The 27892-nt window shown below is 28.0% G+C and overlaps 1 protein-coding gene and 1 long non-coding RNA gene across 2 annotated transcripts; both read right to left on the bottom strand.

Moving 5' to 3' along the window:
* Nucleotides 1–83: 83 nt before the first annotated feature.
* LOC135923319 (nuclear pore complex protein Nup93-like) lies at nt 84–22169 on the bottom strand. Its single transcript, XM_065458002.1, has 19 exons — nt 21973–22169; nt 21817–21928; nt 21714–21776; nt 21498–21665; nt 21195–21452; nt 19315–19454; nt 18857–19246; nt 13050–13250; nt 12078–12229; nt 11708–11800; nt 11430–11642; nt 10491–10617; nt 8527–8686; nt 8313–8432; nt 7296–7423; nt 6302–6458; nt 2580–2663; nt 795–977; nt 84–301 (listed from the first exon to the last, which is right to left on the bottom strand). Exons 1-19 carry the CDS (start codon nt 22137–22139, stop codon nt 182–184), a joined length of 3036 nt encoding a protein of 1011 aa, XP_065314074.1. The 5' UTR covers nt 22140–22169; the 3' UTR covers nt 84–181.
* A 2534-nt stretch (nt 22170–24703) lies between these two features.
* LOC135923320 (uncharacterized) lies at nt 24704–26080 on the bottom strand. Its single transcript, XR_010571182.1, has 3 exons — nt 25765–26080; nt 25433–25653; nt 24704–25106 (listed from the first exon to the last, which is right to left on the bottom strand). It is a non-coding gene; the product is annotated as an uncharacterized LOC135923320 (long non-coding RNA).
* Nucleotides 26081–27892: the final 1812 nt, after the last annotated feature.

The following is a 27892-nucleotide window of genomic DNA, read 5'->3' as shown; positions in this document are numbered from 1 at the left end:
TTCTTTTTTAAAATTTAAATCATGAAGGTTCTCATGAAATCTATACAAGAAATAAAAACTTATATTTTTTTACTATTTATAAAAACATCACAAAATAATATTTTCTACAATATTAACAGTTATATATAAAAGGTTTAAATTATCATAATTCTTTCTATTATGAAGTAAGTTATTGTTTTTTTCAATTCATAGTTCCAGCCAATTCCACTAATTTAGCATTGACGTCCCCTGGAAGTCGGTAAGGTAACATGCCCGAAAAAGTTATCAAGGTGCTTGCTTTCGCTTTTAAATCTTGCATCATCTATTTTTTTAAACGAATAAAATTTTAGATTATATTAAAATAAATCAATTTTATAATTCGTTAACTCAATAAAATATTTTAAAAAAAAATTGTTGGAAGCAAGTAAATTATTTAAACACTATGAAACCGAACTTTAAGTAAATAGATGGAAGAGGAAATGTTGGATATAAGGACTTGAAACGCGCCCCATTTTCCATGTTCATGTTTTGAAAAATAGTCACGTGCATCTCATTTTTTAAAGTGCAGTCGTCTACCAAAAATTAAAAGAATAGAATCTTCCTAAATTATGTACGGGTTTCATTCCTGTAATATGTGGACCATTCATAAGTCCAAGTCCCCCTGATTGGGAACATTACGGAAAAAGATATGTAAAACGCGATGTAATCTGAGGCGATTTATCGAATCCCAAATATAAGCAACTCAGTTTTGATATTAAAAATACACATGAAACAATAATCAAGGAAAATATACATTTTTTTTAAATATAGAGAACCTTAAACTTAGCTCCAGCGTTAGGGTCTGAACTAAAGCTAGCACCGCTAAAATTCAAATTATCCCTAGTGGATTCCGAGAACGACGATGAAAGCGTATCCTTGTTCTCTCTTTTTAAATTCTTTAAACGTTTGTTGTACATCGTCATGACTGCTACAAGAATGTCGGGAAACATCAACCTCACCTATAAGTTTATAAAGTTTTTATAAATAAAACTACCTTTTAATTTAATTTTCCCTGATTGCTGGATTATTTTATTCAGTCATTCTTTCCTTTTGAAAAAAGCATAGTCTGATCTAAAGTTCAGATTTCCCAAAACCTATAAGTTCAAGCACTTTCATTCACGCATCGGCTACATTACTCTCATTTTTTCCATTAAACTTATCCGATATCTAAATATTTATTCTAGATGTATCAATTAATATGATCCAAGAAAAGGGTTTCATAAAATAATTTTTAAACAGTTCTAAGGTTTACCAAAAGAAATTTGGAGAAACTTCGAGCTACCATTCAAAAATTGATGATATTTCTTTTGTATATAAGGATAATTCACGAATGTGTTTTTAAAATAAAAACCGATATAAAAAAAGTGCACGTCTGACGTGAATTTTCACTAGCCAAATAATTAAATGAAATTTATACTTGTCATTATCAATAGAAATATAAATATGCCCATATTTTGTAAGAAAATATATTGTCACTCATAAATGACAATATTGTTAAATTTATTTTGTAAAAATATTTTAAACAGGTTACACCGACACCAAAAAATAAAATATACTAGTATGTATAGTGTTTATTGAGAGACTAATATTTTAGATTTTTTTCCTTTTATTTAAAAAATAACGCTCACCTGCAAATCAAATTCTGCATTATTGTATTTTCTTTCTCACATTTAAAATCTTATAAAATGGGAAGGATTAAGGATGGGATCCATCGTAACGAATATCGGTTCGATTAAGATTACAACGGATGATTTAGGTTCGGTTCGCAAAAAATAACGAAATCGGTTCAGTTTGAACTTTTAAAAACCGGTTAAAACGCATATAAGCGTAAAAGAATTTTGCAAAAAAAGAATATTTTTTGAAATATAGTATTGAGCCGTGTAAATAATTTTAATATTTTTAAGATTCTCTTCTGTAAAATTATATCTAGAAGGAAGAATAAATTTTAGGGGTGAGACACACAAATATATATATAATATATATGCTAACTTGGGTACCAGCGCCATCAAATAACAATTATATCTAAAATTAATTACGATACTTATTATCGGTCAAAACTGATTATTAATCATCTTTAAAAGATTTAAATATGAGGTTCAAACCAGCTCATATCAATTTTTAGAGGTTCGGGTGACAAATTTTTTAAGTGTTCACGGTAAATAATAACGGTTAATACCAGTTTGGTTTGAACCCATAGATCAAGGGAAGGGGAAAAAGATATTTTTTTATAAAATAATGTATCGAGTTTAAACCGATACTGTAAGGGTAACAAACCGGCATTTTTAAGGGGCTCCTGTCCCATAGCCCTTTCAACTTAACTCGGGTTAGAAGACCGTGATTGTCAAAAACGTAATCCGGCTTTTATAAAAGAGTATATCAGAGATCTGCAGAGAAGGCCAGGCCAGAATTTAAAAATTACTCCTATTTTCCAGTCCTGGTGGGGGATTTTTTTTTTTTTAAATTTCTGGTTAATTTGATATAATTGAAAGGAAAAAAATGAATGAAAAACATAATAAAGTGTAAATAATAAATCTTAAAAAATTCCGATATATTTTTTTTACTTCGTCTTTGAGTAGTCCAAAATTGTCTAAACAATTTTTAAGATCGTCTTTATTGCCAGGTATCAACCTCAAATTTTCGATTATCTGAAGATATTATTATATATAAGATTATCGGAAAAGAAGTAAGAAAGATTAAAGGCTCATTTCGATTATGGTAATTAAAAAATGCATCTTTCGTTTATAAAAGCTTCCTTAAAAAATAAATAAAGATATATTCTAAAAGGTTGTTACAATAAATTATCTTTCTCTAACTAAAAAAAATATAATAAAATTGGTCAATTTATAAAGATTTATTAATTTTCAGTAATTGTATGGAAATATAAAATATATAAATTTTTTTGATGATAATAAATTGTGTTGTAACTAGTATAACATTTTTAAAATAATCATTATTAAACCAAATATTTAAAAAAATGCAATCGGTATTATGACCATGACCAATTCTCTCTCACACACATTTACAACTTATTCAAAAAAAAAATTTTTTTTTCATGATCAAAAAATAAAATAAAAATTTTATTTTTAAAGAATTTTTTACCAAAATAATATTTGCACAAAAAATTTTAAGATCAAAATTTCAAAAATGTTTTAATAAAGATTTCCTTACAAAAGATTTTATTTTATTATAAAATTCTCAAAATATTTTCTCAAAATTATAGAAGATTTTTTTACAAAAAATATTTTTTATTTTGCTCAAAAATCTTCTTTGAGCAAGCTCAAAATTTTTTTTAGCGAAAAAATCTTCGCATTTTTTGATCTTCAAAAGAGCAACGATCTGTGAAGATTTTTGAATTTTGAGCAAATGTTAATTATAATTGTGTCATGTTAAATAAAGTTAATTGTTTGTTTGAAATTAAATGTTTATATTAATTTTTATTTATTTTCATAAAAAAATATTAGATTATATATATATTAGCGGCGATGAGCTTTTTTCCGGCAATGTTTAATTTTTTCAACTATAAATCATTTTTTCAGCGTTTTTTTTAAAATTTGAATATCTGATTTCCGGAAATGTATTTCATCATGTTTAAATCCTGTGAATTTAAGAATATTTTATCAACTTATAATAATTTATATTCGTTTTTCCATATATTTTTTATATAAATTATAAATGACTCAAAAGTTAGAGGCAAAATTTTCTGAAATTCATAAGATAGGTATTGTAAACATGTCGGAATACATTTCCAATGAAATCGGATTTTTGTAATTTAAAAAAACGCGTTCAAAAAAAATGATTTAAAGTTGAAAGAATAATACATTGACGCTAACATATATAGTAGATAATTGTAGGAATAGAATCAACCCATCATATGATTCAGTAAGATCCCTTTTGAAAAATTTCCAGCATTCTACTACGTTTCCGTGCAGGTTACGTTCAGAAAGTTAGCTCTTTTCCGATTTAATGTTTGATCAAAAAGTATTTGATCTTCCGGCGTTTGTAGTATGCTGAGTTTGCGTGTAAAGTTTGTTTTCAAAGGATTTGTACTAGATCCCATCGAAATTTGTCTGCTACTGTTATGATAGCCCCATATATTTTCGGTAATATTAGCTCTGAGCATTTTATGATTCGACAGGTTTATATTAGTAGATGCCTTGACGTCATCAAACCACCGGTGAATATTGGATATGAAGAAATCGATTTGAGATTTCTGCCGAGCTCTCATAAAGGTGTAGCTGTTTATTTCGCGGTGGCAGAAGAAGATGTTTTCAATTTTGAAGTTGCAGAAATCGAGAAATTTCTTGCTATCCTAACTATTAGGTTGTTGTATATTAGCGTACCCAATGACGTTGCTGCTGACATATTCTGCTTCGTGTATTGTTACCATTTGTATGTATAAAGCCATGTTATGGCATCATGTACTAGATTGTGGTCGGAGTTTTTTTATTATGTGAGCTAGGAACTGTATTCGGCGTTTTTTTAAAGTTATATGTATTGGAGTATGATTTGACTTTATCCAGAGATTTGAGCTTGAGATGATTAGTGGGTAGAAGATACCATATTGTGCGAAGGCAATTGTTAATGATTGATTGAAGATGTCTATTTTCTGTTTTGGTAATTTCCCATATGTCCCCTCCATAGAGTAATATGAGAGCTATCGTCGAGTTAAAAGATTTATGGCCAAACGATATGATACATTTTGCAAACAGAATAATATCATACGAAGATGACATCGTGGTAATCTCCAAAAGTATTGACGAAACCAAAAACTTACTCTATCTATTAGAGATTTTGAGTCATAGAGTAGGACTAAAGATAAATTTCAACAAAACAGTTATTCTCCCCTCCCCAAACGCACCACCGCTCGAAAATTTTATGGTTGGAGGAAATGCAATTAAAATAGTAGACAAAACTTAGGTGTCACATTAGATAACAAAGGCAGTTACAAAGAAGAAATGAAGATTAGAATACAAAAGGCGAGGGGTGCTTTTTGTATGTATATGAAAATATGGAAAACAAGAGATCTCGGTATTTACAAAACTCCACAATAATTCCTATATTACTCTATGGAGGGGGCATATGGGAAACCAACAAGACAGAAAATAGACGACTCCAATCCTTTATAGAAAATTGCCTCCGGACAATAAATGGTATCTTCTACCCAAGAATCATCTCAAACCCAAATCTTTGGGAAAATCATACTCCAATAAACAATAACGTTAAAAAAACGCCGAATTCAGTTCCTAGTCCACAAATAAACTCTGATCACAATCTAGTACACGATGCCATAACATGACTTTACATATACAAATGGAAACATATACGAAATAGAAATCACTATGGTACTACAAAACTATAAAGGATGTGATGGAACTAAATATCAATATGAAACAATTTATAAAACTTAACAACTGCAAGAATTCTATCAAAGAACTAGTTCGATCAAACAAAATATTTCAAATGAAAGCCCACAACTCAAAATTTTCGCTCAATCAAAATAGTTACTATCATATACAACTCTAGTAGATTTTGCTTACTAAAACAAATTACTATATAGATTTTGAATTCAAAAATGCGGTATATTTTAATTCTTGATTTTCACTGTATTAATTTCTTAATTTTTCATGGTAATCAATAAATTCTTCAATATATAGGAAATCAAATACAGGAATTTTTTAAAAATCGATTGTAATAAACTGGCACTTACTTAAAGATACATTAAGCTTAAAATTATCCACCCCCCCCCCCCCCCCCACCCTTAAAAAATAAAATTATAGTGTAGTTTTAAGGTAGAGCCACTTTTTTTGTCCTGCTCCTTTTTTATTAAGCCTATAGACGTTTAAACAACATTTTTTGAAATGTTGTTCGTACAAGTACGTGCGGCTTGCCCACAAACGTGTAGAGGCTCCTCATATCTTTTACTTTTTACCCAAATTAAATTAGTTCCAATTAGATGGAAATGAGGAAAACCTAGCGTAGCTCTGTTGTACTTTCAACGCTAGAGGGCAAAAGCGTTATATATCATATATCACGTAAATATTTCAACCTTCAATTCCAACCCTAACCCAGATTAACTTTTATTCTTTTCAAGTGCAGTTAAATATTATGGTTATGTTATGATCATTCCTGGCTTTTTGGAGCATTATTCAACGATTTTAAAATAAAGATGATTTTTAACTAAATCTTTTTTTTAGTTAACTAGGAAATATATATCTATTTTAAAAAATCATTCAATTGCGGAAATATCTGAATTTTTTTTTGCAAATTTAATTTAAATATTTACGTTGATGGCATCATCATAATTATTCTGCAAGAATGCTCGGAAAAACTTGCACAGGTCCAATAGAAGGAAAAAATTTGTGCTTTCAACAGGATACATTTCGACTACATTAGATCTTTGCTGAGCGCCAACCGTGGTATCGTTGGCAGATGCAGTGTAACTATCAAAAATAAATTTAAAAAAAGGGAGAATTAATTAAAAAATTTACTGATTTCGCAAAAGGTCAAATTATATTAAACAATAACAACTCACACCATTTTCAGATATTTAACAAAATATAAATATACATTTTAATTATTATAAATATGTTAGCGGCAATGTGTTATTTTTTCAACTTCAAATCATTTTTTGATCTCGTTTTTTTTTTAAATTTATAGATCTGATTTTATAGGACATGTATTCCATCATGTTTGTAACCCACCCTATGAATTGTAGATAATATTTCCGTTGACTTTTGAGTCATTTATAATTTATATGAATTATTCATGGAAAAATGGAAAAACTAATATAAATTATATTAAGATCAAAAAGTTCTTGACAAAATTATCTGGGGTGGGTATTCTAAACATGATGGAATATATTTCCTGTAAAATCAGATTTATAAATTTTAAAAAAATAAGCTCAAAAAATGATTTGAAGTTGAAAAATAATACATTGTCGGTGCCGCTAACATATATAACAGAGGAAATATATTTCGCAATTTTCTATCTTTTTTCTTTCTAATCTGATGAAAAGAACCCTACATAAAAACGGATCCGATATATTAAATACACAGTATGATTTATTGGAAACAATGCGAATACAGAAGGGCTGGAAAACCAAAATAAAAGTGAATTTCAAAATTAAAAAATGTATTTCAACTAAACTTCAATTTTTTTAATATTCAAAAAAAGTAAGTCAAATTTTTTTTGTAAAAAACCAAAAATTATAACTGCCTTATGTGTTTTTTAATTTTTCAATCCCTATTTATAATGAATATTTTTTTTAAAAAAATAACATTTGAGCAATGTTTTCGGCCAAAGCTACGAGTCCGTGAGAAGTAGCTGCATCGCTCATTAATTGATTGGGATTCGCTATCAAACCGTACAATAATTTTCTCATCAGTTCAAAAAGCTTTACGTAATTCTACAAATAATCATTTTTTTTTATTTTGAAAAAAAAATAAATAATAATATAAAATAATGAAAGAAAGCGAAACAATTTTTTGTTCTTATAAAAAGAGATATATTGTTACATATTAAATCAACGATATTCTATATCCATTTACAATTTTTTTTGGGAAATAAACACATTTTCGTTCAATTAAATTTTGTGTCATAAAAGAGCTAATTGATTCATTGCGTTCGCTTAATTATTCCCTGGGACATTTTAAAGTAAATGTGATAACATCTTGTCAAATACCAAATCTTACAGGGATTAGGTGAATTTCACCGATAAATAAAAAAAGAAGATATATTACGTTGGTGCAGGTTTTGTGCACAGGTAGGTTGCTCGGTTCGTGCTCGATTTGAAAAACTCGGTCCACCCGATCAACTCATTGAGTTAAGTCGGGTTTGTTTTTCGATCAAAAACCTGTCCAAAAATCATGCCACAGCCAATCAAGCAATTTAACAATACTATAACAATTTAAATAAAGTTGATTCTCCTTTTTTAATTGCGGAAATTTTATTGAATTAATTAATAAACTATTTACATAAAATTTAAAATTATGTATTTATAATTTTACGATATAAAATATTAATCTAATTTATAATTATAAATATTAGATTAAAATAACTTATTTATTTGTTCTCAATTAAAAGTTTCGAAATGAAATTTAATTTTTTTTTGATTATTTTGGACACAGCCTTAAGAATGACTATTCTATTTTATTCGAAAGGAAACTCCCTAATACTAAATATAAAAAGGTTGGAGTAAAAAAATGTATGTAAATGAAGGTCATGGTCCGGAATGCAACCCAGTCCTTGGAAAGGATTCGATCGTATATCTTCACGGTTATGATAAATAAAAATACTTTCGATAATTGGTAAAGATGGATAGCTTGGGGGTATTGCGCTTTGTTCTCGAATTCTGACGCGGCTTTGTTAATTATATATTTGACGTGTCTACCCAATTTGTCTATGATACCATCTTTCTATAAATATATTTTAAAAAAAGAATAATTTTTGTTTAAAAAGATGTGAAATAAAAATAAATAATTCTACATTTTTTTATTTTGAATTGATTACAATTTTAATGCCATCGGCCTGAGACATTTTTCCGATAATGTCGTCAAATTTTTTAGTTTCCACGAGAAGCTTAACCGCGTGGTAGACGTACATGTTATCGTTCGTGTTAGAGATGGTCAAATCGTCGATAGAAGGCGAGGTAAAATTGTCCTGCACGTGTCTTAAGTGAGGGTGGGGTTTGTATTATATTGATAAACAAGATTATTTGAAAATGAATATAATATACCTCCTCTTTCGCGTACAATTTTATCTTAAAAGATTTTATTTGTTCCGGTCCACAAATTTTTCCCCGATCCTATATCCATGATAACCGATTCGATAACCAATATTTAATTTGATTTTAATTTGTCATCTATCCTTGAACAAATGTCATAAAAAAATTAATATTTTCTATGTAAATTTTATTTTAGCTAAGCTATAAGGAAAAACAAAAATTTAAATTTTCCGTTTCTCATGGCCAAGGGCGATGGTTCTTTACCACGAATATGTATTTTGTATTTCCGCAAAATTTAATCTTCTCATTTAAAGGGCAGTGTTGCAAATAATATATATAAAAATATAAGTGATATCAAATTTTTTTTAGCTACTCTTTATATATTTTTTAAAAAACAATTAAATTGAATTATTGGTTCCTTTTAATTCATTTATTATTAGTAAAATTATGAATTGTAAAAAATGATAAATAATTATTTATATAATTATGTACAATCATAAATTAATAATAATAATATCGGATGGGGTTTTTTGAAAATATCGGTCTCGATTGGATATTTAATATTGGCACCACTCTAGCTCTTATTCTAAAAAAACAACAATTTTAACATAAAATTTTTAATATAATATATTATAAGTCACATTGGGTTATTGAATCCATTGGGATTTTAATCCTAAATGCAGTTTCTAAAATTTTAAAATAATCTTATTTGACAGGATAATCCAGCAAGTATAGAAGTACCCACCCTGTAAATTTTCAGACAATTCTGCTGTTAACTTTTGAACTACGCTTATTTTATAATCATTCTTTTTATACATATATTTTATATAAATAGTAAAATACACAAAGAATATGGCTCAAATTGTCTGAAATTTATATAGTTGCTACTCTACACACTTGCTAAAATATATTTTAGGTCAAATCAGAATTTTCAAATTTAAAAGATCTATCTCGGTAAATGATTAAAAACCCATAAATTCCAAATCCCAATACATAAAGATAAATCCAATCCTCATCTATATTTGCCATCTTTCAAAAAAAAAATCCTCCTTTTAAGCTAATATAAATATTTCATTTTTTTTACTAACCTTATTCCTTTTCAAAAGCGTTTAAAAAAATAATTTTCTTAGTGAGGCGCAAGCGAGCAAGTCAAAGGGAAAAAAACTCGAGGAATAAAAGCGCGACATTCCCTCAGGGCAAATTCGTGAGATGGGGCAACACCCATTGACATATAATAATACCTATACTGACGATGCATCGACGATGCATTCATAATGATGCATTTGAAAGTGTCGTTGAAATGCAAATCAACTGGATGGGCCATTTTGGTAACCCATATAGTAATTATTCTCACGTTAAAAACTACTATTAAATTGATAACTTGCCTCCTTATTATCTCGATGATCAGGCAATTCTTTAATAAAATTTGCGTCAGACATAGGAATAAATTGGCCTCTCGATTAAAATTTTTAATAGTAATCAAAATGGTGACACCAGCTGTTTTCACTGATGTACACTTTTAATGAATGCATCGCCAGTCTAGGTATTATTTTATGTCATTGAACTTACCCTGATTACAGTTTTTTTTGATTATCGGATCCCATAAAATCTTACAAATTTATAATTTTTGTGGCGGACATTTAACTCGGAGAAAAGTTTTGAATCACACAATTCATTTTGTATAAGAAAATAGTAAAAATCAATTTTGGTTCGTATCCCAATAATAATATAATATTTATTTAATATTTACCTCAGGGTGAAGTAATAATTTAAGGCTTCCTCTACGTCATAATGTTCGAAACATTTCGTGTAAAGGGACACGAGACGGGAGACGTTGAGATTGTAGGAAGGCCCAAAACTGGCCTTATTTTCCGTTACTTTGAATAATAAATAAATAAATAACAGTGAAAAAAATAATAATTCCGACTTAATAGAAGATGTACTCAGAATATGTAGAGTATCTACCCTATGAATTTCAGATAATTTTCGCCATAAATTTTAAAGTATTTTTTTTTAATTTAGATGAAAGATCCATATAAATTAAGCGTATTTATAAATTTCACACAATTGCTTGAAATTCACAGTTTGGGTACCTCTATACAAATTCTGAAATAAATTTGTTTTTTCTAAATCTTTTAAAATGTGTAAAATTAGTCAATTAATAGTTGTGGATAACGTTATTAATTTGTATTGCACGCATATTTGTTCCCTATTAATTATTGAATAAATTAATTTTCTAAATAATATTTTTCGGCTGGCAAAGTCATCATTCCCATTCTTAATTTTCCCTTTCCGGTTCGTGTCCAAAAGTTCTGTTCCATTTCCCTGTATAACTAATTTACCTCCTTTTTTTCGTGAGCATTTACAATTTTAAGAAAGACCAAAATCTATGTTACATATTTCAAAGAAGAGAAAAAGTATTTTTTTTAAAAAAATCAATTCCTCACCTTTCTTTAATTAATATCACATTTAATTTATCAACAAATTGTAATATTTTAAGCAACAAAAATATTGTATATATCATTTATATAAAAATTACAAATTTAAAGTATAAAAGTGAATTATATTTTATTTGAATGAGAGTATCCGCTTTAGCTCTACCCTACCCGTAACTTATTGATAACCTGCCACAAAAGGAAGTTAGTAAGAAAAATGCTATATTGTGCAATAAATTATTTTTTTTTTTTACTCAAATCATCTTCGACCCTTTTCGTTATTTGCAAGGACTCGGCTTGAAGTAAGGCAACAGCTAAATTAACGGCTTGGCTAAGCATAATCCTATCGTGGCTTTCGGTTATAACGAGTGATGAAAGGAATTGAATGGCGCTTTCGAATTGGGCGATCAGCACTAAGACCCTGAAATAGAGCCATGGCCGGTCACGTGCTTTAAAGTAATCAGGACCTGGGTATTAAATATTTATTTTTTTTAATATAGGTTTGAAAAAAAAGTAAATAGTTGAGGTTTACCATATTGTTTGAGCAAAGAGTTCTGTAACTCCGAAAATAGAAGTTTGCTGCCGGCACTTGAATGTTGTGAGGATCGTTGTCCTATGGATTTATCTGTTTTTATAATAATAAATAATAAAAAAAAATAAAGTTAACGAATCTATAAGAAACTGGAAAGACATATTTAACGATATCGGCCGTTAAACGGTTGGGCCGATTCTATATTTAAATATCGGCACCTCCCTAATTAATAAATAAAAGGATAGCCGAGCTTTTAATGATGATGGCCGAGTCCTTTTAATCGTAAACGTAAAGTAAATAAATATTATAAATGGGAGATAGAACAAATATAATCATAAGGATATTATTGTATTTATTTTTGAAGTAAAACTTTTAACGGTTTCGGTCAAGCGCGTTTGATCGAAAACGCTGGGTTCAGGACCGACTAAGCAGAGCTTGAACCATAAATAATCATCTGTCTTGGGCATTATTTCCTCCAACGTTTCCTCGAAATCGAGTCTACCAACCACGCAATAACAAGCCCTGTTTAAATGAAATGCTTCGTTTAAATATGTACAATGTCAATTCCCTCCACAACTATTACTTGCATAGGAGGGGGAGTGGAAAAGGGGATAGGGGTTGAGTGCATTTTATTAAACAAGCTTTTGTATAATTTTATTAGGTCTAACAAAATATTCATATTATGCCTCCTTTAAAATGAGATATACGTAATTTAAGTTAGGCTGATATAGTGCTTATGAATTCAAAAATGTGAGGCATTTATAGTTAATCTTGTTTCATCCATTTTCTTTCTAACCTTTCTTTTTCCCACCTTTTGGCATGAAGAAGAGCAAATAGAACTATAATTGGTCAATCCATTTAAAATGATAAATAAAATTGAGACTTTCGTCCAACCCCTTTCAATTTCGATAAAAAAAAATTTGCAGGCACGTCATATATTTTCTAATTTTAGCTGATTACCATTATAAAGGGATTTAAGGTAGAGGTGTGTATTGGGCGAGTTTATAACTGATATGCCCACTCATTGTTTTAACATCGCTCCCCCCCCCCCCAGGTTTAATTTCTCAAAATTCACCCAATGGCGAGCTCATTTCTCTAAATAATTTGCACAACCCTCGTCTAATTCTTAAAAAATTATTTTATTGGTTGGTTTGGTTCTTTATTAATTTTATTTTAATACTTTCTACTGAATAAACTTACAAAATATGCAATATTATGACATTAATAATTTTTAATAAATATAAGTCAATTCTGCTCATTAAGCCTGAAAAAAATCTTTCAAATTTGCCCGCTCATATTATAATTATTCATGGGGAAATTTTCTTCCAAAAAAAATATAAACTTTTTATAAGGGTCGGAGACAAATTTAACCGTCTTTTTATATTCGATTTCCAGGTTTGAACGCAAATCAAAACTTTGAGTGAATCCTGTCTCCTCGGTCGAAATATGTTTATCCCTAATATAGTCAGTGTATGAGTCCACACTTTCATTAGCTTCCGCCAGAGCTTCGAGCGCATTGAAAAATGTTTCGCCGATTATATGTCTTTTTTTTCAAAATAAATATAAAGATACTTTTGTGGGTGGGTGAAAAAAAAATTAATATATTTTATCCTCTTCTTCATTCCATTACTATAAAATATAAATATGTCGTATTAGGATATGGAATTCATGGCGATTAGGAATTTTTCATAGGATTTGTTAGAAAATATATTCGAGCATGCGCAGAGTAACCAACCACACTGTAAATTTCAGACAATTTTGCAATAAACTTTTGAAATCTTATTATTATTAGTGTTGTTAATAGACCTGTGCGCCGATGTCTCAATCAACAGCGGCGGTTTTTTAAAAATTTTTTATCGGCGTTCGGCGGCGCGCCGATTTCGCCGCCGCCTACTAAATTTTCGGCGGCGGCGGCGCAATATTTATTTAAAAATTTTTTTTAATGAATTTAATTTATAAATCAATATATTTTTTAATGAATTTAATTTATAAATTAATGTATTACATTTTTTATAATTTATGTAGGCGATCTTTTCTAACACATTGCTAACATAGTTTAATTGATCTTAAATTATTTCCCGTCTCACTCCAATTTAAATTTATGTATTTTCTCATTCTCAGAAATAAACTAAGGAATTGTATTTTTATTTTTACTTAATCAGACTCATACCAACAACACATATAAGAAATATCCTATTGATTTTTATTATAATTAAAATTTGTAATGCAGGCAAAATATGAAGTATGAAATATGATAAGTCAGAATTCAGATTTAGCAAAATTATAATTGTCATGAATAAACAGTATTTTATCAAGATTTATAGGACATAAAGAACTCCTTTTAGCATTGAGTATTAATCCAGCAATGGAAAAAATTCTTTTGCTGAGTGTACTGGTTGCAGGTATGCAAGGAACCTTCCTAGCTAAATTGGCATGCATAGGAAGTTCCAGTCGCTTTTTCTTCCAAGAGCAATGCATCCTCTTCTGAAATAATATTCTGGCTGAGTAAAATATGGCATTCTTGTTTAAGATTAGTAATATTGTTATAATCGTTAATAGGAAGGGAATGTTTTCGAGCTAATTTCGCTATATAAGAGCATGATGTACCATCCTAGACTTGAATTTCACGCTGAGCATTTCTATCATGCTCTAAAAGTTTTAAATGTCGTATTAGAAATTGCAATGATTTCGTAGAATTTGAATTTAAATATTGTAAAACAATATTAGGATTTTGAAATCTTAGATCAAGTATAGTTGCTAATATTTAATATTTAGAATATAATTTTATTAATAAAAATATAAAATAACTTGAAGTTCAGTGATCGGAAACCTATGGTCAAGCTTTTTTTTCATATTTTCTTTTAAGCATATTATATCTGAGCAATCAGATTTATTAATTTGTATATGAGCTTCTATTTCACTGCTAAATGATAACCCTGAGTTTATTGTAGATCCTTTTTGGGAGGAAAGAAATTCCACCGACTCTCGGAATGGATTTACTTAAAGCTCATCTATCATATCCTATTCATTATTAAAGAGTTTTAAAGATTGTTTTCCTATTTTATTTAGAACATTATTTATAGGAATTTTGTTTGCAATGCAAATACTTCCTAGCATAATATGCTAGCGGGTTGGGCAATTTATTTTTAAAGTTTTTGCATTAATTGGATTGGTTGGTGCAATGCCATTTCTATTATCCGATTCATCAGACATATCAAAATGGTAAGGTATAGATCAGAATCATCAATATCCAAGATATTACCTGTCTCATAAATTGAATGCAGACATTTACCATGTTCAGCCTCAATTTCACATTCCAAATCAGCTACTCGATATCTGAGGGCTGAAATAATTTTTCTAATTATTTTAATGAGAATATCAATCTTGGTAACTTTTTTTATGCCAACAACTGTAACCAAATTATGAAGTCCATGCCCTAAGCATAAATGATGCTCATAATCCCCTAATCTGACGCTTCTTTTGACATTGGCGCCAGCATCAGTTACTATTTGTATTATTTTGGCTTTTAAATGGAACTCCTCTTCAATACTATCAATATCAGATAATATTGTTTCCCCAGTATGCTTTTGAGTTACATTTCTAGTTGAGGGTAAAATATTTTAAATCAAAATTTTCATCTAAATGATGAAGACTAAATGTGATATAATTTCGACGCTTGAAATGATCGGTCCTCAAATCAAAAGTGATATAACAAAATTTTGGTCCAGAGTCAAACAAATTTAAAACATGCGCCTCAGAGATAAATAAACATCGTCTAGTGTATCCCGACTAATGGTTGTCCTATTTGGCAATTCTGACGAGGAATCAATTATCTTATATTTCTAATTTTTGAACAATTTATTTTTTAATAATCATTTTATATAAATTTTAAACCTTTAGAAAGTCTGTCATTCCTTTATTGTTTATAGAATCAAATGGCATTAAATCTAAGCAGACATTAAAACATAATTTCGCCTTATTAGATTTCATATTTATTTTAAACATTAGAAAGATATATAAAAACATTAAAATAGTTAGGGCTAAAATGAAACAAATTAAATTAGATTATTAACTTTCAAAATAAAGCTTTACATAATTAATTTAATAAATTGTATATTAAGTTTATATTTTAAAAGATATTTAAAAACAAAATAATAAGAGCTGGAATGAAACAAATTATAAATTTGATTTAGTTTAACCTTTCTAATAAAGTTTTAAAAAATTATATATTAAATAATACTTTAAAAAGATATTTACAAAACACAATTATAAATTAGATTTAATGTTAGTATTCAAATTAAAATAATAATAATTTAATATATAAATATAATTAATATGCTTTCTAAAAATTAGACACGCCGCGCCGCCGCCATAATAAAAATCGGCGGCGAGCCGGCTCGCGCCGCTGATCTCAATCGGCGGCTTTTCCGGCGTGAATAAAAATACCGGCGGCGCACAGGTCTAGTTGTTAAACGGCTCGATTTGAGCCGATTTTTAAAAAAAATGGCGAACTCAATATTATATCCAGAAAAATATAACACACAAGTCTATTTGCTCATAGATGGCACAGAGATATCTATTAAGCGAAATTCGAGGATTATGCAATATTTTTGCGAAAATATTTTTTTTTGTATAAATGAAAAAAAAAATACGCAAAAGTTTAAGGGCAAAATAGATTGAATTTCAAGGTGTGCACACATTCCATGTGCTAGAATATATTTTCCAATTAAATCCAACTATTCATATTTTAAAATCTAGATTATGAATCCCAGTGAATTCCATATCACAATACGACATATAATGTATAACCCCGCATGACCCTGCGTTCAGGTTAGCGCGAGTTTGCGCGCGAAGTATCATTCATTTTTTGTATACTTCACCAATTCGCGCTACACATATTAAGCCACTGACAAGTTATTAAATTCGTATGAATTAAAAAAAATCCAAAAAAAATAAATAAATTTAGAAAGATTTTATTTATTTATTTACTATAAAGACTAACGCCTCATTTATAGTAGGCACGATTTGTCCGAGCAATGCGAAATTAATCGCCAATGAAATCACAGCTAATTCGTCAGATCTATAATATTTTTTGAAAATATACGTAAACAGCCATGGCGATTTCATCATTTCGCACCGTATTTATACATTATACCTATTATTGGCTTGATTTTGTAGCATATGCAAACGATATATTTCGCATCACTTGGGCAAATCGCGTATACAATCATTCACAGTTAGCGCGAATTCGCGGCGAAGTATACAAAATATGATATAAATATAATAATTTTACATTGATTTGTGTATACTTCGTCGCGAATTAGCGGAAACAGTGAATTCAGAATAAGGCTACAAATATTCTGAGTATTATTTTTTTTTAAATTAAATTGAATAATTATTCATAATTTTTTTTTAAATTCAAAATTTAGGTTTAATCCTTATTTAACAACTAATTGCATGACCATTCACACTAAATAACATTATTCTGTTAAGGCCTTGAATTTATGAGATTCCCACATAATTCCCGTGGAATAGAATCCCATATCTTAGTGCCGTTAAAGTAACTACAGTATGGTGCAAACTCGATAAAAAACATTTTCCATATTTTTTAATTTATTTGCAAAAAAGTTGCTACAATAATATATTTAAATTTTCTTAACAATTTTTGCAAGTTAAAAATTTTTTATTTACAAAATTAAAAAAAATGGAAATGTTTTCCATTACAATCTGTACAACACTCTAAGTCAGGTTTTGCGAAAAAATAACAAGTAGGAAAATAAAAAAACAGTTATTTTTTAAATATATTAAAATATGATAATTAATTTTCCAAATTTAACAGGCAATTTTAGGCACTAATTTTTTTAAGGTTCAAATAAAAATTTATTTATCACATTTTCTTATTAGTGCGAATTCTACATAATGGTTTCCGTAATCATTATAACATCATTTTGGTTATCATATTCATGCGTAAATTTCATTTTCATATCAACTTCCGGTTAACATTAATTTCAACTTAATCCTGAGCTTTAATTTTCAAAAAAAAAATCCCTTTTTAGCTTTAACCTTTTCGGGTGGTAAGCTCTTTCAATATCTTTTTCCATTTTATATTATTCATAAAATCCATCTTATTCAATTTATATGTAGTAATATTGGCTTTAACTTTATGGGTCCTTTTATATAAAACTAATATATTATAATCTAAGGAGACCATAATATAACCTAATGTAAGTTATATGTTTTTTTTAAATTTATTTTTTTCACTTCAGATCCGCCCCGTTCCTATAACCAATTTTACCTCACACCCTCTCTTAATACTCAACAACAGTAAATCATCATTTCTTTATTGGAGACTTAAAATCCTCCAAAAAAAACCGAGCTCACAACAAGATAACTCATGTCCTTCCTTGCACATATTATATTAACACTCATTCGATTATGCGCAAAAAAATAAATAAGTATATCTAAATATATAATCGATATATAATTTATAAGAATTATAATCATATGCCATTAATTAAAACTTAAATATTGGTAAAATTGTTCAATTAGATTATAAAACAAACAGTTGGTGGTGGCAGCATGAGTTAGCAGCGCATACTTCTAATACAAATTAACCCATATTTTTTTAATATAAAAATAAAATAGATACTTTTGAGCCTATGTGTGCTAAATTTAGGTTTATGCATTTTTATGAGTTATTAGCTTTTTGAGACTTATGGTAGAAATTATCTTACCTTTTCTAGTTATATTTTTTAATATAAATTTTATAGCGAAAATAAATAAAATATCCCCATTATATTCTTTTCTGCATAACAAAAATATTTTATTAATTAATAATTGTTGAATAATAAATATTTCAAATTTCATAGTGATTGAAAAATGTTTAGTAATAAAAATTATGACTTTTACAAAAGTCATCACAAAATAAAATTAGAATTTGTTATTAAGTGTAAGAATATGGGAAACTTTAGCAGGGAATCTACAAAATTTATTGTATATGCAACTAAAATTTGGAGCAAAACACGTTACAGGATTTGATTTACCATCTTATCTCATGAGGGTTAGGTTTTATTATCATGGATGTATATGTGTGGCAGTATAATTATATTTACATGTTTTTATTTGGTAAAATAATAAGAGAAAAAAAACTTGACAAATCTGGCATAGATGAGGGCAATGTGGTAACGACCAAGTCGAAAGCAACCATAAATGAAAGCCCAAATTGGCACCCCATCTAAGCTAAGTTTGCTGTTGAAATCCCTGCTGTGAGTAAATTGGCTCTCCTGTCCTAAGACTTCCTTGTAAGCACCAAATGAATTATTGGAAGAATGTTGTTGTTGGCTTAAGGAGACCTTGTTGGTATTATTACTGACTAGAAGGGTAAAGCAAAATTTTCTGACCAACAAATATGCCTGGGCCATGGTGGGGGAAGATAATGGTGGGGTTTTAAAGGCTAGTTTGGAGTCAGGGTTGATTCTATGAGACAAGGGTTGGCGGGACTCCATCTTTGATATTGTTGTTTCAGCATATATGGAATATCTTAATAACATTTATAATTAATAAAATTAATCAAAATATTTCATTCATTTGTATTTTATGACTATTACATTTTTTCCAGATATTGTTTGGCTTGATAGATATGTTGACATTGAAACTCTACAGAGCCTCTATAAATTTTTGCTGGTTGATCTGATAAATTTGGAGTTTTTATGACATTGCAAAGTAGGTCCCACATTTCCCTAACATCCTAATAAAACATAATAAATTTATATTAAAATAAAAATTGCTTATTATATAATAAGGTAAAAATTTATTAATACTTACTTGTTGAAAATTTAAGTCATACATATATGAATTGAGTTATATTATATATAAAATTTTTCAAATTATAAGATATAAATGTTTGATTTAAACAGTATTGTTAAAAAACACTGCTCCACACCTGGAGCCCAGCTATTTTTCAAAACTCATCTGGAGATAACACCTTTTTGAGGTGGAGTGGAAGATTAACATTCCTGCAATCTATTAATTTTATTGAATAAATTGTTTAAAAGATCATCCTAATTAATGCATTTGTTGATAATATAAAAATATTTATTTATTTAAATTTATGTAACTATTATTTTCCATTTCCATTCTACAAAAAATATTTAACTCTTCTAAGAGAAGTGAAATCTTTGAGACAAGTTTCAACTTGTGGATATATGATATCCTGATTAACATAAAGTTATAAACCAAAATATTCATACTGTGTCTGCCCCAATATCAATTTAGTGACCACGGCTGATGCAAAGAAAGCTTTTTAAAAAATTATATCCCAAAGCTCATTTCAATTTATGTAATTAACAAAATATGCCCACAAATATATTGATAATATAATAAGAAATATGAGAAGATATTTGATATGTACAAATACCAAATGGAATATATATAATCAATCAAGGTATTGTTAAATAAAATATTAAGTGAAAAACTGCAAGATCTTTATGTAATAACAATGATTTATATATTCTTTAACTAATAGAAACATAAATTTATTAAAGAATATAGCCAAGTAAATGGTAATATAATCGTTATTTTTTGAAATGAATAATATTTCAAGTTATGGAGCCTTTGGCAAAAACCTATTCCAGCTAGTTAGACTTACTTCAAGATTAAATGATTTTGTAGGATTAGATTTTGCCAACCTTCTGTAGAGTCTACATGGCATTGATAAAAGGTTTATAATTTTATAAAAATAAGTTTTTTTAATAACTATTGCAATTTTCAACTGTTTATAAGGATGATAATATCATCGCTTTTACTATCCACCCTGAATTCAAATTGAATTAGGAATTAGTGTTGTTAAATAGTCGAGTTTTTACGACTCTGAACTCAAGTCGGAGTCGCAAAACTCATTTCAAATTGAGCGGCTCAATGAGCCGCATGAGTCGGCTTCAGAGTCGGCTAGTGTTGTAAAATAGTCGAGTTCAACATTGAACTTGGAGTCACAAAACTCATTTCAAATTGGCGGCTCAATGAGCCACATGAGTCAGCTCGATGAGTCGGCTTCAGAGTCCCTCTATATATTATACTCATTAAAGTTGTTTACTTAAAGCCGACTCTGAAGCTAACTCATCGTGCCGACTCATGCGGCTCATTGAGCTGCTCAAATTGAAATAAGTTTTGCGACTCAAAACTTGACTAGATTTTAGGCTAAGTCGACTTGACTTAGCCGTTTAACAACACTATTAGGAATGGATAAGCAGGGATCAAAATAGGGAATTAAAAAATCAATTAATTTTATAAGAAAACAAATCCCTAAAAGATACATACAATTGCATTGAAAATATCTTCCAATGATTTTGGAGATCTTTTTGGACTCACACAAATATATTATCAGGAAGATAATGTAATAGATGTATGATAGCTTTTTTTTGGAATAGTGGGAGCCAGAGCTAGCTCCCCTTAAAAGGAACATTAAAGATTATGATATAAATTAAATTACTTCATCTCCATACATGTTTGCACATTCATTGAAGTTATGCAAAAGAAATAATGAAGGATTATAATCATCTATATCTTCATTTGATTTTTCTGCAAGAGCTTTGTTATAATTATATTCAATCAATCGTATGGCCTGAGCTGATTCTAAAGGTTCTAAACAAGTTGGTCTATTAACAGAATTTGTAATGAGATGGGATGAAGTGAAATTCATATTTGTTGAATTTTCTAATACAGAATCATTGGAACTAAGTGATTGATTCTAAAAAAATTTAAATTGTAGAAAAGCATAATAATATATTCTAACTTTAATTCTAGGTTTATTCTTCAGTTTATTTTCAAAAATTTTTGGCTTGTGTAAAGGTCCAATCATTGATGGAGCAAAGCTTCCTAATTCTAATAGCAATTTTCTTTTTTCATTACTCCACAGGTCATTCATAACCCTATTACAAAATTCATCACAACTTTTGTCTGACTATACATTTATAAACTATAATTAATTTTATTTAACAAGAAAAATTACCAATCTATTGCTATCCTCTATTAGTGTAATTAGTAAATTTTCAGTTTGATTTTTTAATATGCCCTATTTATCTAATTATATAAAAATTAATTATAATTATTACATCAATATCTGTCTCATGAGGAGCATCACACTCCTCCATTGGAATATTGCTCTGGAATTTTTCAACATTTAATTCTGGAACCGTTATACCCCGATTACCGAGTAATAAGGAACTATAAGTTATCAAGATTAAATTTAACAATAAAATTAGCCATACGCTTTAAAGAGATCATTATCTTGATTCACTGACTTTTGATTTTTAAGAAAATTCTGGCCTTCTTCTAGTATTTGATAAATGTTTCTATTAATTTTTGGTATAGTTGAAGTCCCTTCCAGCTCAACACTTAAATTCTGGGCTTTTTTTAAAATATCGCTCAAATTCATTTTTTCCTTAATTTAAAAAAATTTAACCGAGCCATTTAAGGTTTTAGATTATTTTATAATAATATATTTATAATTAATGTATATTTAATATATCATATGTTAAAATATAAGAACATAAAATTGTAATATGTAAAAATTATTATATGCAACAAAAATAAAAAAGTTAGGTTAGCTCCTTAGGATGGAGGTTTCCAATGACATAATCAACGAGTTATGAATGGCAATGGAGAGTCTTTGCCTAATGTAAAACTTTCCCTAGGTTTATCAGTGATTTTACGAATAAAAGAACCGAGTTCCTTGAAGTATGTTGAAGCACGGCTATCAAATGTAGCTAAGTTAGAGGAGATCATAGGCATAAAAATGTGTGCATTGAATATTTCCGAATATTAATTAATTGAATAGCTCTTTGATGTCCATGATGTTTGTGCTAATTGTAGAGACGAGGGAATCTATGCAGGAAAAGTTGTTTGATTTCTCTTCTAAGGAATTTGGGTAATGTTATCTGGACGTTTTTCATCAGATCTAAAAAGACCACTAGGCTCTAGGATCGATGGAATCTGCACAGATTTAAGGGCAGGCAATACAATGATAGCTTAGAATGCGGTCAGTGTCTACATGACAGAATTTTCACTGGATGCAAACCCCCCTTTAAAACTTTTGCCTACCCCCCTAAAAAAAATTCCCATCTTAGGCGGCGATATTTCTCCATTATTATTTCCACTTAAATTATAATGATAATCTTTTCAGAGAATTTATAAAAGAATAACTTAAATTAATCTATTTCTACTACCAACTATCAATATTTTGTAAATATAAAGGATTTATTTTTAGATAATAAATTCAATTAAAACCTCCATTATTTACAATAAATTCATTATTATAGCAATATGAGCTTGCTGAAATATCTAAACCTTTTAAATGCAGAATTTGGAAAACAATGTATATAATTGTTTGCAATATATAGATTTGGTCGATGAATTGTATTATAATAGTTCTATAATAAAAGTATTATTTCTACAGCAATAAATTTGTCCTATTTCATCTCAAATTTAATAGATAACCCTCCAAAAAATTTATCCTACCCCCATTAAAGTCGCTTACCCTTTACCCTCCTCAAAAAAATAGGATGCAAACTATTCCAACCCCTCCCGCTCATGTAGATGCTGAATACGGTTAATGATGCTTACTACCTTAAGGTATTACCTATCAAATTTGAATTTTGTTTGATTGGTACTATCAAATATATTTATAATATATATTTGAAAAATCATGATTTTTGGAAAGCGTCTGTGCTAGTCGGCAAGAGCGTTGCTTACCAATCCGATAATTATTGGTTCGAATCCCAGCAATGATCATATTTTTTTTCTTAATCTAACTTGATGGTTCCGTCCTTGGGAGGATGATATAAAGGAAGCCGGACTCGACCACGTGATTCCGTTATAATATATGTTAAATAATATAGGACTCTTTACATTTTAATAAATTTTGGTATTTGGTAATATGTATCAAATAAAAGTAAAATCACGATTCACTCGGTACTCCCTTTGGTAGTAAGCATCATTAACCTAGGAATGCATTCTTTGCATGAATGGCAGTGCAGGTCATGTACTATATGACAACCAGTCGCGCGATAGTTACAGAATTTATTTTTGCATTCATAATATAAATTTTATTAAGAAAATAGGTATAAATAATATAATTTATTTTGAAATATAATATTTTGTCATAAAAATAAACAAAAATTGTATGCTTTTTTTTTAAAACATAAATTTATTAATAAATATCTTTAAGTATAATAAGCTGATTTTTCTACCAATTCTTTTTATTATTGTGTTTACTGCCTATTCACATTTTTTTGTAATAAATAAATTCAAAAATAAGAAAAGTTCAAAATAAATCAGAAGGAAGAAATGTTTCATATAAACTTTCATATCCTATATTTTAATAAAATTGATAAACATAATAAAATTATCAGAGAAATTGATAAATATAATAAAATTATCAGAGAAATTGCTAAATATTAAAATTTAAGGTATGGCAATAAAACTGTTGAAATGAAATTTAAAAAGGTAGTAAGTCTCCGTCAACATACGTATTTTAATCTACATTCTACAAAATATCTAAAGCTAAAACGGGTCAATTTCAGCATGTATTGATCTGATATAACGGTATTATAATTTTCATTTGAGGTTTTGTAAAAGCAAATATCTAATAAAAGTCTAATTTGGACAACTATTAAGATCAAATAATGACTTAAAATTTTTTATTTAAAATAATATCTAAAAACCTTATTAAAGTGATCCCTGAGTAATGGCCAAATTAAAAAAAAATACCTTAAACCCTTTATAAAGTGAGTGCTTATAAAATACTATTCAATTCGACAAGCAGTTATCCGGTGGCATTATAACTTTTATTGCCAAAATATCCAAAAAATATTCTCTAATTTACAAGAATATAATTAAAATTAAAATTATTTTTTTTAAAATTTATTTGACATTTTCTAAAAATATATCTCAAAAAATGATATTAGGACACTATGTGGTTAAAAAAAGACACTTCCGTTTTTCAAAGAGTAACAAAATAAAACATGGTAATGCTAAAGGTCACTAGGTATTAATTTTTAGTAAATATTATTAAAACTAAGATAAAGATAAAAGTATGGTGATTGACTAATAGGGGAAAAAATTTGTTGTAATATTTTTTGGGGTCAGAGAATATCAACCCTAAGCTAACGAATAATAGAATAATAGAATTATTCAGTAAGATTTGTACTTGTAGGTCGTAACACTAAACCTATGCATAATAATAATAATGATCCATTGATCATATTGTTTATATTCAAATATCAATCCTCTTCGTACATGTGAGCTAAAGTTTTAATAAGTTGTGGATGTTTTTTTCCCTATTCATCAGGCTTGTCATCCAGTTGAGTTTATCGCCGATTAATGAATCAATAGTATCAGGATGCTAATCAAAAGGTTTATCAAACTATAGAATAGAATAATCCTTACCAAGATCTAGCTGTAGTTTTCACATTTTAAATTAACTAGTAGATATCTGACGGGTAAAACGATTTCTCTTATTTTTTAACTAGATCATTAACTGTAACAACTTTTTCTAAATATGCTCAATTGTTAATCAATTTTAATAAACCCGTATATTTAGCATAAATGATGCAAATTCATATTCACATTATTATTTTTAATTTTCCAATATTACAATTAAAACTTGTACTAGGAATATGCCAATACCTTACAAATTTCTCAGTAATATCTATTAGTCATATTATTTACCATGATTATGAATTCAAACTGATCCTTCAGTTCATCCGGTATGCCTTTTGAAATTTACAATCAACCCGAACATAATATGACCATCGATTTCTCGATCAATTGTTTTCTAATCCGAAACATCTATGCTATATCCAAACTGTTAGTAGGTCTGTGCTAAGACTTTTATTGTCCGGTAACGAAATTAAATTTGGTGTGGCCTCATAGCCCCCAATTTACTTCAGCTTCAAAAAATAATAAAATAATGAATTAAAAATTTCTTTTATCTATATAAAAAATTACTATTATCTATGTAAAAAATTATCAAAAAATCAACTTTTTATCATAATGTATACCAACACTTGGAATGTTCAGCGATGTATATACAATTTAATACTGGTAGATCTGAAAATAGTTAAATAGACTTGTGGCATCTTTGGAAAATCGGATATCCAAAAAAAATTGTCTCATTACAATAAAAAATGAAAACGATTACAATATTTGATATTAAAAAAATGATATAGATACGACATTCCGTACTGGGAGGAAATGTTTCAAATCTTAGTTTAATAGGGATGCGTTCCTTTTTTTTAAAAAAAAGAAGGAATAAATTTTTTAAAATAATTTATAACAAGTAATTTTTAAAAGGTCCAAATTTATGAATTAAATATGCCTAACATCATTTAAAATATGAGTAAATAAATACAATTAGTTATTCCGATATTATTTATTATAATATTTTCACGCACTTTTTAAATGCTAGAAATTTTCATACATTGTTTTTTATAAATGGGTGGAAAAATTAATTAAATTTTTTTATTTTTTTTAATAAAAACACATATATAAAATTTCCCATATTCACTTGGGAAAAACCATTTGCATTTTCCAAAAAGTATTTCTCGTTACTTTTGCAAAAAATTTGTTTCCTTAAAAAAAACGCTATAACTAATGATGCTTAAAGTGTCTAGATACAAAAATATCGACACACTTTATAACAAATATCTGTCTATTAAAGAATTAATTTTTTAACATAATAGCCTCAAGATTTCGTTAATAGCTATCCAAATTCTTCAATTTATGAACAAAATCTCCAGCCTGCGTAATATGTTTTGGCAAAATATATTGGCTTAGCCCTTTTTAAAAATCGATCCGTTTAACAACACTAGTTACTTCTGTTAACGTTACCTTTTCATCACTGATATTATTTTTTTTGGAAGGGGAGGGGGGCACGATTTCAAAATAAAGTCATCATTTATTCTTATTTTTTGTTAATGTAATATAATAATTGCTTCTCCAAATTTTATTATATATCAAGGTCAATATTAATAATAAAAGAAAAAGGTAAATACGAGAAGTTTTTATTTGATTATAAATATGATTTGAAAAACAATTTTTAAGATTAAAATTTGAAGCCATTTTTATTAAATATTATCTTTACAGGATAGGCCAATATTTTATTAACCTTGGCTAATAAGGTATTAATTATTTTTTTATTTTTTAACTTCTATAAGTGGTTATTGAAGCCAAAAATTTTGCCTAAATATTCTTTTTTTTTATTGACAATGAAAATATTTCTAACTAATTTCTTAAAATATTTCACATAATATTATGATAAATTAATATTTTATTATTTTTAAATAAAAAAAAAAATATCTCGTAAAGGTAAAAAAAATAAATATTATTTGCCAAAATATCCTTGAAATTTTCGAAATGCTTTGGTTTGAAAATAAAATTTAAAGAATTCAATATTTTTTTTTCTTAAAAAAAAATAAATATTAAATAAAACTTTAAAAGATATATATAATATAGTATGAAATAGGTCCATGCAAATGCCGATGTGTAAGGCAGCCAAAATTAATTATTTTAGTGGTTGCTAAATTTTGGTTCTTGTATATTGATTTAGATTTCCTTCCCTTATTTTGATTTTCTTTTTCTTAGGGCTTAGATAAATTAAAGTTTTGTATCTAGCCCCCTAAATCATTTTCCAGACCCTGGGATGGAAAGAGAGGAGAAAAAAAATGGAAGAAGGACAGGGGGAAAGACGCTAGTAAATTGTCTATAATTTTGGAGTTGCTATTGTACTTTTTAAAAATAAAATAGTTATAAATGAAGAATATTCAACTATTATATATAGATATCGACCAACCGATATCAGTAAAATTTTGGTATGAACACTTTTTATTTAATTGGTTCTATAATTTTATCTCGTTTTTTAAAAAAAAGAAATCATTATCGTTTCAAAAAAAAAATTTTTAATTGCAGAATAATGAGATCAGGTCATAATTATTCAACATATGACATAACATTTCGACATAAAAAAATCTCCGCCCTTATGAAAAAATGAAATAAAAATTTAACTTAAAATACCATCTTATTTATTGATTATAGATTATTGTTTAATTTTTTTTTTACCTTTTTTTAATCTTTTACTTTGAAAAAAGAAAATTTATACTTACAAAAAAGTAACATATTTACAACATTTTC

The sequence above is a fragment of the Gordionus sp. m RMFG-2023 genome, chromosome 2 (genome assembly GCF_954871325.1).
Source record: "Gordionus sp. m RMFG-2023 chromosome 2, tfGorSpeb1-WG-v2, whole genome shotgun sequence".
NCBI lineage: Eukaryota > Metazoa > Nematomorpha > Gordioida > Chordodea > Parachordodidae > Gordionus > Gordionus sp. m RMFG-2023.
This window is presented reverse-complemented; position numbering and strand designations above follow the sequence as displayed.